We start from the raw sequence: 11218 nt of genomic DNA on the forward strand, positions 1-11218 counted from the left end.
TAATTGCAAACATGTTTTTTTTTTAATAGAACTTTAAAATAGACATAAACTGATGCTAAAATAATACAGATGTAGAGTCAATTTATCCATCCATCAAAACATGAATTTGAATCATTTTCCCCTTTTATGTATGCATGTATAATAATAATTTAATTTTCATTTCAATATTCATTTATTCATTGTTTTATTCTTCATACATGTTTTCAATTATAATCATTTATTAATTATTTTAATATTCAATGTAATCATATGATCATAATAATCATTATAGCCATTTATCATTGATTCATTAATTGACAACCCAACAAGTGCACTCCCCATAATGTATTTAAAGTGCTGTATTTTAGTGCACTAACTTCTACCCTCTCTTTTTCCTGTCTCATTGTCAGATTGTTTGATGTCACCTATGAGTATCGACCATTGGTGTCTGCACTTAGTTTTGTCCTGTCCTGTCCTGTCCAGTCTTATTGAATCGGGGTTTGGTTAGTAGTTCTCTACCACTGTTGGAATTACTCTGTGCTCACCATTTGCACCCACAGAACCTTACCTGCTGAAAGCTGCTTCGGCATCCCCGCTCTGCGAGCACCGACCGTCGGCTCCTTCATGAATGCAGAGAGCCTCCGCCTTACCAGTCTGCTGGTCCACCCTGCCACAGAGGTCGTCTCAGTTTATTTGTGCTACCCAGCCTACGGGTCATCCTCTGTTTGTCTATTTCTACATCGTTTTTGTCTGTGGCCAGACTTTGTTTCATTAAAAGACAGTTATCATTGCACTCGCATTTGAGTCCTCTCTCTATCCATTATCATCACACTTTCATTCACTAGTACACTCAAGTAGTGAAGATTTAAGAGACTGAAGAGAATGAAGAGGGAGGAGCCTCTCAGTGACATCATCGTCGTTCATCATCGTATACATCATCAACAATCATCACTGAATGATTGACAGACCGTGTATTTACATTAATACATTTATTAAAATACTAAATGTTGTTGTTTTTAATTGTGAGTCTGGACTTTGTCTTTTAGAGGACAGGATCTTCTGGAACCTGTTTGAAAGTCTTTTTCTTTCATTTATTTAGTCCTCATGTTCATGTATAACTGACATCTCTCTGATCATTTGTAGTTATGTTCTTGTCTTGTTTGAACATCAAGTGAATCGATAAAAAGATCTGAGAGAAACCGATCATTTACAAAGAGCTGATTATGAGAGCAGGTGTTTCCTGTGTGTCAGGACTGAACTTCCTGTTCTGAAGAAAATCTCCACAGATCACTGCATCTGATACAAGACAAACTTCAGCACTTGTGTTTTAGATCTATTCAGAGGACGCATGAAAATATCTTTAAAGAATAGCATTGTTAAGTGATCATTTCAAATTAGCATCTGTCCTGTGAAATCTACAAATGACTTTGACTTTCACTAGTTTCTAGTGTTCAGTGGATTGTTTTATTGATAGTTATTATTTTTTCATATTTAATTCGTTGCTATATTTAAACATATATATATTTGATTAAAATATTTAATTACAAACATGGTTTATTTTAATAGTGCTGCATAATAGATAAATATTATGATAAATAAACTGATGCTAAAATAATAAACTAAAATATATTTCTGTGTAATCACTGGACACAAAATAATAAGAAAAGTGTTTGATTAACATGCAGTTTATTAGACTTTATAAAGCACAATAATGAACATTTAAATGAAAAATAAATTTAATTCAGAAAATGAAGCAACTAATACTTTTTATTTTGTACTAGTATCTATCCATGTTTTCTTCTACTCTACACAAGCAAACTGAATGACTCTGACATAAATCAAGAGGACATCACACAGTTCAGTCGCTGCAGTCAGATTTCTTGATGCTTTTGCTGGTGGTTTTTGAGGCAGCAGTCGCTTCACATGTTAGCGGTGTGTCTTTGTCCCACTCTGTGCTCTCGATGCTTAAATAACTGCTGATCTTGAACTTCTTATCAGGCTGCTGTTCAGCAGATCCAGTGAAGACGCCTTCAGTAACTGAGTTCCCGTTCACAAGCCAGCGCACATCAGCAAAAGCCCCAGACATGTGATTGATCAGACACACCAGAGTGAGTTTACTGGAGCTCAGCTCTTCTCTGGACGGACGGAGGATGTTCAGCACAGGAGCAGCAGCAGCAGCATCTGAACACAAATCACCATCAACATCTGAAGACAGACCTTTATCTGCCAGACAACTCAGATATTACAGTCTGACAGCACTTCACACTCTCCACATCTCTAATATTTCAGCATATAAACAATTACTCCTTTTAATCAATTAATATCATGAGAGTTGCATGGTCAATAATTATAACAGAACTAACGAAGCAGAGTTTTAGGTTTATTACAGCATGTCATACTGCAGGTCAGTTTCTCATGTGCTGTTTCACAAATAATGTACATAAATGACTTAAATTAAACACAAAGCTAAAGCTCCTCAAATCTGAAATATTACTCCTAATAGCTGAATATAAGACACAACTAATATATAAAACAGATCAAAGTTAAAGTTGAAGTGAAAGACTGCTGGAGGCTCTGAATAAAACTGTCTGAGACTCAATTCACACATTTAACTGTAAATAAATACAAAGGTTAATTAAAAATATTGAGTTTCTGTATCTACACTGAGTAAATTATATGTAAAACAGTAATAAATAAATGTAATAACAGTGAAAAGATGACTTACCAGTGTTAATTTCGTTGACTAAATATTTTCGTCATTATTTTCGTCACGAATATATTTTTGCCGACGAAAACGAAACGAAAACTAAAATAGAAGGCACTGATGGAGACTAAAACTATGACTAAATTGATTGACATTATCGTCAACGAATAAAGGACGAGACGAAAATAGACTGTGACGAAAATCAAATCAGCAGACGGGAGAGATGCGAGGAATGAGCAAAAGAACCGGCAAAACAGAACAGACTGCATGAGAGAAGAGAACCAATCAGAGCCTGACTTATTGAGACGTGAAGCGAAGGTTTTCAGTTGTTATGAGCTCCCGGGAAGACGGCATTCGAAGAGGTGATAGGGACATTAAGCAACAGCCTCTGGTGGAACGGCAACGCCATTCTGGCGTTGTATTGCGCCTGCGCGAATTTAACTGCTACTCTGTGACGTTCTAATTTAACGGTCTACTACGGGAGAACAGCTGATTTGCCGGAGTCGCTACAACGTGAGAGGTTAGGTAAATAAATGTTATGTTTTTAGACTTATTTACATTATACAATATTAAAAACTCCAAAACGCCAAAAGCAATCCTTCTCTTGCTTTTTTAAATTATATATTTTTTTGGATCTCAATAAATGAATTAATGCTGCGTTGCGCTGTTCTGTTTTACCGTTGCTTAGTGACTTTTACCTTCTTGGCTACAGCGGTGTGACGGCAAACTTCCGGTCGCTGTAGCCGTTCCATTTGCAGCTGTTGCTTAAAGTCCCTACTGTCTAAAAGAGCGACAAAATGTCCACAGCTCACTTCACGTTTGACGACGAACAAAACAAAACAAAGTGTAAAGCACGCAGAGCGCTCATTCGTGGCAAGAACACAACCAATTTGAAAAGACATTTACAGACGAATTTTACAACGATGTTCTTTTGTTTATTGAGCTAAGCAAAATTGGAATAGTGCAGTGCGTAGATGTTGTAGCATTAAATATTATGAACTGAAAAGTACTGTAAAATAGCCCCTTCTTCAAGTTAGATGAGAGCACAATACTAATACGTAATATCATGATAAATACATTTGATTAATACTAATGTTTAGTATATTTTATAATGTTCTACTTGTTGACAATATCACAAATGTTTCACAAATGTTTCTATATTAGTCATGTGAAACATGAATGTTCACATCCTATCATTATACATACAAATCTAGCAATATTGTAGTATTTAAAACATACAATATTGCTAGACAAATGAATACCTTATAAAATCTTGTTACTTTTTTTATCCACCTAGCTGCCAACTTATTAAATATTTTTAACTTTAAATGTATGCACTTATTGTTCAGCTCAGCTGTAAGCTTTAAGGTCCTGGACCTAACTTTATTTTTCTTTTATTGATGGTCAATTGGCAGCTAGTTATTGTTTACATTATCATGACAGTGTTTGTTGCTGCATAAAAGCTTTTGAATCGAAATAAAGACACAGTTGTGTTGAAATAAAGTTGAATTTGTGTTTTATATATTTTGTTTAAGTTTGTTTCCTATACCAGCTGTAAAAAATTGTCTAGTAAATCTGTTATTGATTTTAGTCTTATTTTAGTCGACTAAAATACCAAGCAATTTTAGTCGACTAAAATACCAAGCAATTTTAGTCGACTAAAATAAGACTAAAATTAAAACAAATCAGATGACTAAAACTTGACTAAAACTAAAAAGAATTATAGTCAAAAGACTAAGACTAAAACTAAATTAAAATTTTGTGTCAAAATTAACACTGTGACTTACCATTCACAATGAGTTTTGTTCCTTGTCCGAATACCACAGTGATACATTTCATATGTTCAGTCGAACAAAAACCTCCTCAGTCTGTGAAGAGACACAAACAGAAGTGAAACACTCGCTCGAGCTCAGCTGACTGTGTGCTTTACACGTTTATTGATGGAGAAATGATTCAGATTTAAACACAATCACTCTGTTTCAGTCTTCATGTTAGTTGTGTTTGACTGCTGTGTATTAAAGTGCTTTGAAACACAGTCTCGTATGTGTCTGTTGTTATCTGCAGGTGTCAGTGACTGTGGAGTCAATCACAGTGAATGAAGCACATAAAGTCTCTCTGAACATGAACACATGGATCTACTGATGACGGACACTAAAGGAAACACTCATTACAAACACACAGGACTTTCTGTCTTCTGAGGAGCTCTTTTACATTTAACAATAGAATAAAGTTATCAGTGACTGTCCAGCTAAAAGGACAAAAAAAAAAAAAAAAACTTAAGAGATGAGTTAAATAACAGGACAAATTAGTATCTGTGATTAGTTTGTAATTCCTCATGAATCTGAGATGTGAAGTAGTGCTCTTTTCATGTTGTCTAGAAGCAGAAGTGAATGTGAGCAGTGAGGAGGTTTTTGTCATGCTGTGAATCACTGTGATACCTCCTCTTTAACAGAGCTGTCCCATGTGTTACAGTAATACACTGCAGAATCAGTCACATCCACATTACTGATGATCAGCTGATAGTCAATATTTGACGTAGCTTTAGATGTGAAGCGGCTGGAGGAAAAACCATCTCCATATTCATCAGGGGAGCTGCTAGAGTGACGGTATCTCAGCACATACTGAGGAACTGTGTTTGGTATCTGTTTATACCAGTAGACAAAATCTTCATCCTTTTTAATGTTACAGTACATAGTCACAGATCTGCCTTTTTCTTCTGTCAGTATCAGAGGTTTCTGTGTGATCAGCTTCACACATCTGACAGCTGTAGAATTAATACAATTAATTTAATCAACATTGACATCCCCGAGAGAAGAACATGTTTAAAGTGACAAGTGTAACTTACATGACAGAAGAGAGAGAATAAGACAGTAGCATATGATCAGCATCTCGACTGTGATGAGCAGATTGAGTTTAGAGGAGAGATGAAGAGAATAAGAGAGAGTAAGATACTTATATAGAGAAGAGAAACTCTGAAAGAGGGAGGATCAGAGCTCAGCCAATCACTTCTTCCTAACGCTCAAATGAACACTGGTTTGATATTTCACATATGGTTATGAAAAATCATAATGTTTTCATCATTCCTACAAAATAAATGTTAGTTTATGACAAATTCTTTAATTGACAGAGAAAAATGCATTTATATGCTAATAATAATGGTTAATTTGCTCTAAAAATACTAAAACAAATATTAAACAGTTTCAAATGACGCAGCTAAAATATTCAAAGAAATGTTGTTCATTTAATTATTCAAAAGTACACTCTTAAAAGTAAAATTATTTAGAAGATGTATTGGCATCTGTGTTTCCAGGAAGACCCTTTAACATCAATGACATCTTTAGACAAAAAGTTCTTATAGTGGAAAAACGTTATTTTCATTCATTCATTCATAGATTTATTTATTCATTTATTTATGTCAGAATGAGTTCTATGTCCCTCTTTTGTTGAGCACCACTAAACTCCAGAGCACCTGCAGGACTGTAAGACCATAAATAATGAGAACAGAGAAACCTCACAATTTGCATACAACTATAAATGTCATTATCCAAAACTATCTTGTGTGTGTGTGCGCTCTTGTTTTTGTGACATCTCAGGACACTGTATAACTCTGTATAATGACATGGCCCATGGGTATGACACAGGTATTACAAGGAGATGGTGACTTATGAGGACATAACCCATGTCCCCATTTTTCAAAACGCTTATAAATCATACAGAATTTTTTTTTTTTTTTTTTTGAGAAAGTAAAAATGCACAAAGTTTGTGAGGGTTAGGGTAGGTGTAGGGCGATAGAATGTACAGTTTCTACAGTATAAAAACGATTACAAAAAAAACATTATTAAACAATTATAAAAACTGTATATTGCTACTGGTGTTGCATACTGTTTTAACAATAATAGAGTTTACTGCGTAGTTTCCTCAGACTAATTGTAACTTTTGAACAGAGTCGGTCTTCTTCAGATCACTGGAGGGCGCCAATCACTGACAGAGAAGTGACGCATGGAGACTTTTATTGTGTAAACACGTCGTTGTCGTGGCGACACAGGAACTCGATCCATTTAATGCTCTGAGTCAGTCATTTTTAAAACAGAAATCTGTGATCGCGTTTTGATGAAGTAACTTCAGGGGAAGTGATCGCTGCGATGTGTTTATTGCTCGGTGCGTCTGGAGCAGGAAAAACGCTTTTACTGAAGCGACTACAGAATATCCTTCAGCAGCTGATTGAGTCACACTGACTTAATGTTGTGCTTCTCTTAATGTATCTTTAGTTCAGTTCAGTTTGTGCTGCAGGTGTTATTAAGATGTTGATCTGCTGTCATGAGTGTGTCTTCTTTATCTGGACTAACAGTTGTGTCAGATGGGTGCACAGGAGGATTTGGGTGAAGCGCCCGTCACGCTGCCCACGGTGAGCTGCTTCTGCGGGGTCCTGCTCAATAACACTGTTACTGTTACTCTGTTACTGTCAGCAGGACAGAGCTCTTCTGAGATCACACACACCACATAAGATCAAGTCTGACTGCTCGAATACAACAGACTGGGGATAAGATCAAATATAACACACTGTGGATCTGCAGTTAAACACATGTTGAGAAACACTGCAACTGAGGAGTCTGGAGGATTTATTTTATTTAATTTAGTTTAATAGTCGGTAAACATGGTACCAGGATTAATACATATAGGGTTTTTTTAGTACATTGTCATCTTAACTGTAAGATTTTGCACACAAAAAAAGATTCAAGTTGACTAAAAAGATGTCATAAAGATTAATATTGTGTGTGCCTACCTTAACCATATTTTGGAGACAAATCTGTACCCAAAAACGAGTTAAACCTGACAAAATCTCCAGAAACCTCCCTTTGGGGACGTTTTCTGGTCTTCATTTGTAAAACTGGCATAAAACATCAAGTAAACAACTTTATTTTAATAGTAAAAATGCAGAGCGTCTTGTGTGAGGGTTAGGGTTCGTGTGTGGGATGGGATTAGTTTATAAAATCTATAACTATCTGTAATGTCCCGGTGATATAGCTAACTAAACCTGTGTGTTTTTGTTTTGTTTTGTATTTTTAGGTCGGCACCAACCTCACAGACCTCACACTCCGGAAGAGGAAGATAACGGTTCGAGAGCTGGGGGGCTGTATGGGGCCCATTTGGCCAAAATACTACTCAGATTGCAGATCTGTTATAGTGAGTGTCAGAAATACATCAGCTCTCCATCAGCTAGCAGTTCATTTTGTGTTTGCTTTACAAGAGAAGGTCTCTCTGCTTTGACCCTCTACAATATAAAGAAAAAGAATGAATAAAATAAGGAAATATTAAGTTAAACAAGACGCAGAAAATTTATATTGTGACAGGAAGAAAGTGTTTTATATATAAATAAAAAAAACAGTAAAAAAAAATGAAAATATAAGAGGAAATGTATTTTTGGCAGAAGACAATGGCTTTATTTGTTGGACTTTATTTGTAGGTTTGTCTGTATTTCTCTTCTCTTCTTTAAGGAGTCCTTGAGAGAGACTATAAGTACATTTACAATGCGATCATGTTTCTCTTCATGTCTGATGTTTGTTCTTCACTCATTTCAGTTTGTGGTGGACAGTGTCAACACCGTCCAGATCTCGTCGTCTTGTGTCCAGCTGCTGTCTGTTCTCTCTGCCGAGCCGCTGCAGTCTGCTGCTGTACTCGTACTCTTCAACAAGAGGTCAGCTGACTCCACTCTCGCTCACTCTTGTTGATTTAACTGAGTGAATCCAGCGCTCCTCACTCCACTTCTTTCCTCAGGGATCTTCCTTGCACCATGTCTCTGGTGGAGCTGAAGGCATTGTTCAGGATGGATGACATCATTAGAAGTGCGCCTCAGTCGATCTCAACACTAGAGACCAGCGCTCGCTCCGGACAGGGCCTTCAGGAGCTGCTCAGCTGGCTGTTTTCACACCGCTCTCATGATACAGGATAGATGAGAACTAATATTAAATCAGACAGACGTGATGTGACGATACACTTGATGTTCAGTCCTCTCAGCGCTGTGAGCTCAGCTCGGCCCCACGCCACATGTTTGTGCAAACACACTAATCTGAGAAACAGCTGTGAAAAAATGTAGTAGAACTGGAGAACTTTTGATGACCGTCATGTCATTAAAAACCTGTATGACTTCCTGTGCGCTGGTTAACAGTTTATGTGGAAGAATTGTTCCAAAATCTATAGTAAAGTTTAGTTTGAAGTGCAGGAATGCGTTTCTTCAAGATAAAGAATCTAAACTATAAGCAGCCGTTCATGTGAGATGTAGTCAGTGGAATGGGGAAATAAAAAGAAAGACCTATAATAAAGCATTAAGCCCCAAGAAGCTGTGGTTTACATTTATAACAGCTAATGGCATTGTGTAGGCACGACACGAAGCATTCTCTTAGCTGTTGTAAATATTTTGTTAACCACGGCTTCACACGGATTATTGCTTTTATAAAACGGTTGTTCCATATTCATAGCAAGGTTTCAGAAAATAAAACGAAGCAAATGAAGTGTAATGATATTAATTAAAAAAAATAATTCTTCCGCCAAACAATGTAGTTCCTCAGAAACTGTTGTGGTTGCATCAAAGTGGTTGCCAAGCAACACACAAACGTAAACAAATAGATGTATGTTTGTAGAGTATTTTACAACAGCTTCAAATGTGGCTCAACCAGTCAGAATCAAGGACCAGAACTATGTCATGGGTTAGATGCTCAAAAAGACACAAGTAAACATTAATCTAGCACATCTTTGCGTAGAAAAACCAAAGCAGAAGAGCCCAAATAGATTACTAAGAGTGACCAAAAATATTTTTTTTTATTGAGCACTCCAAGTATTATTATTTTTTTAAAATCATATTCAGTTATATTCTCTACATCTCGATGCAAAAATAAATGTTAAAAAGACTCTTATGACTTATAAGCTTGGCCCGCAGACCCTAATTAGGGAACCTTCAGTCTAGACTCTAGAGCATGTTTACAAAGAGAAACAACAGAAAAAACATCACACAGGGCAGACAAATGTGTGTGTGTGGGTGGGGGGGGGGTGATATCTAGAGATTTGTTTTATAAAAGTTCAGCAGATTTTAATTTGAGTGTCATGTTATTAGATCGGTGCAAGACAAAGCAAAAGGGTCAAAGTCTGTCCACTGCATGTTTACAACACAATACAAACCTGTGTAATATCCCTGTGTGATTATGACGTGTAGTGTAGACTATATGAGACATTTTGGTCACACAATATCCATTCTTCAATTTGTGTTATTTCATAGTTTTCTAAAATGTGGAAAAATGAATAAATTATGAGCATCCAAATATTTGACTAGCATTGTTTTCATATACTTAAGAAAAAGCCATCCAGACGTAGAGCACATCATGAACCATAAACAAACACAAACCAGACATGTGATTCATTCTCATCTTCATCCTTGTATTTGATGAGCAACATGTGCAACAGTCTCACATTATTACATTCTGTTAGTATGTGGCATCAGTTCAGTCTGAACACCACGGGAAGTACATTCTCTTGCTGGAAGTCTATTCATTCAACAGTCACTGCCCAATATTAAAAAATCATTATTTATACTTGAAATTTTACTGCTTAAATTATTGGCCATAAAATCTTAGTCGCTTTTATCTGTCATTCTGGTGTCGGTGACCCATCAGGATTTCACAGATACCAGTCAAGAAAATAAAAGGACATCATTGAAAGTCATCAGACACTCCAGACCAAGAAAGGGACACTAAAGCAAGGCTAGAAATTGGTTCAAGAAATCAGAGAATATGATGAAACTGTATGAGAGGCTTTGGACTTGTGCTTGGTTATGTACTGGGTTTTATGGTACGAGTAACAAGTGTGTTATCATTTCCAAAAACTATTATAATACTTAAAAGGCGACACTGATGCTGTTGGAGTTGGATTAAATATTCTTAACCTTTAAATTGTGCAATGTATTTGTCATTTCTTATAAAGCTGACATCGATCTGTATTGCCATGTAATGCATAGTTGACATTCAAACATATGACTACAGTTCAAATGCGTTCACACATACAGTGATTTTATGACCGGAGGTCGTCGAGTGGATGTATTGGCGGTCGCTGTGGATGTTCTTATTGCTGGAGGTTATTGGTGGGCTGAACAACTGGCCAAATCTTTTGAAAATCTGATTACAAATGAGACGTAGGATCAGTAAAGTGTTTAAACCCTTTAAAGGCCTTTGATATACTCACATCGAAGGTATTTTCCGTTCTTCTCTTAAAAAGACATTTGAAATTACCTGAGTTAGGGAACATGCTAAATGCCAACCATGCTTTAGAGTGCCTTTAGATGAATATGTAAATATTTGTTTCACGCTTTCAACTCATTTTTTACTGTAACGCAGATCTCCAGTGTGTTCAAGATTTTTTTTAGCAATGGACGTCTGACCTTGATGGACTGAGCAGAAGAGATGAACCAGAGAAGATATCCATGTCAACGACGGCGGAGCCACTTATTACGTAATTGCCATGAACTAATGTAAGTTTAAATGTGTTTTT

At 36.3% G+C, this 11218-nt stretch overlaps 2 protein-coding genes across 2 annotated transcripts; one reads left to right on the plus strand and one right to left on the minus strand.

The window, feature by feature from the left end:
- Positions 1-1648: 1648 nt before the first annotated feature.
- On the minus strand, positions 1649-6032 carry LOC113046635 (immunoglobulin lambda-1 light chain-like). The gene is made up of 4 exons (XM_026207492.1): positions 5529-6032; positions 5125-5447; positions 4471-4507; positions 1649-2160 (listed from the first exon to the last, which is right to left on the minus strand). The coding sequence occupies exons 1-4, from the start codon at positions 5569-5571 to the stop codon at positions 1838-1840; spliced, it is 726 nt and encodes a 241-aa protein (XP_026063277.1). The 5' UTR covers positions 5572-6032; the 3' UTR covers positions 1649-1837.
- Positions 6033-6704: 672 nt separating this feature from the next.
- Positions 6705-10623, plus strand: arl16 (ADP-ribosylation factor-like 16). Its single transcript, XM_026207498.1, has 5 exons — positions 6705-6886; positions 7030-7088; positions 7751-7867; positions 8263-8378; positions 8459-10623. The coding sequence occupies exons 1-5, from the start codon at positions 6826-6828 to the stop codon at positions 8631-8633; spliced, it is 528 nt and encodes a 175-aa protein (XP_026063283.1). The 5' UTR covers positions 6705-6825; the 3' UTR covers positions 8634-10623.
- The last annotated feature ends 595 nt before the right edge of the window (positions 10624-11218 follow it).

The sequence above is a fragment of the Carassius auratus genome, chromosome 28 (assembly GCF_003368295.1).
Source record: "Carassius auratus strain Wakin chromosome 28, ASM336829v1, whole genome shotgun sequence".
Lineage (NCBI taxonomy): Eukaryota > Metazoa > Chordata > Actinopteri > Cypriniformes > Cyprinidae > Carassius > Carassius auratus.

Bases quoted from the DNA above. Each gene is read 5' to 3' on its own strand.
- arl16 (XM_026207498.1), top strand. From the start codon at position 6,826: ATGTGTTTATTGCTCGGTGCGTCTGGAGCAGGAAAAACGCTTTTACTG. The intron at 6,887-7,029 runs ATATCCTTCAGC...ATCTGGACTAAC, and splicing joins TTTACTGAAGCGACTACAGA to AGTTGTGTCAGATGGGTGCA. The intron at 7,868-8,262 runs GTGAGTGTCAGA...CACTCATTTCAG, and splicing joins CAGATTGCAGATCTGTTATA to TTTGTGGTGGACAGTGTCAA.
- LOC113046635 (XM_026207492.1), bottom strand. From the start codon at position 5,571: ATGCTGATCATATGCTACTGTCTTATTCTCTCTCTTCTGTCAT. The intron at 5,448-5,528 runs GTAAGTTACACT...TTAATTCTACAG, and splicing joins TATTCTCTCTCTTCTGTCAT to CTGTCAGATGTGTGAAGCTG. The intron at 2,161-4,470 runs GTAAGTCACAGT...ATTTGTGTTCAG, and splicing joins AACAAAACTCATTGTGAATG to ATGCTGCTGCTGCTGCTCCT.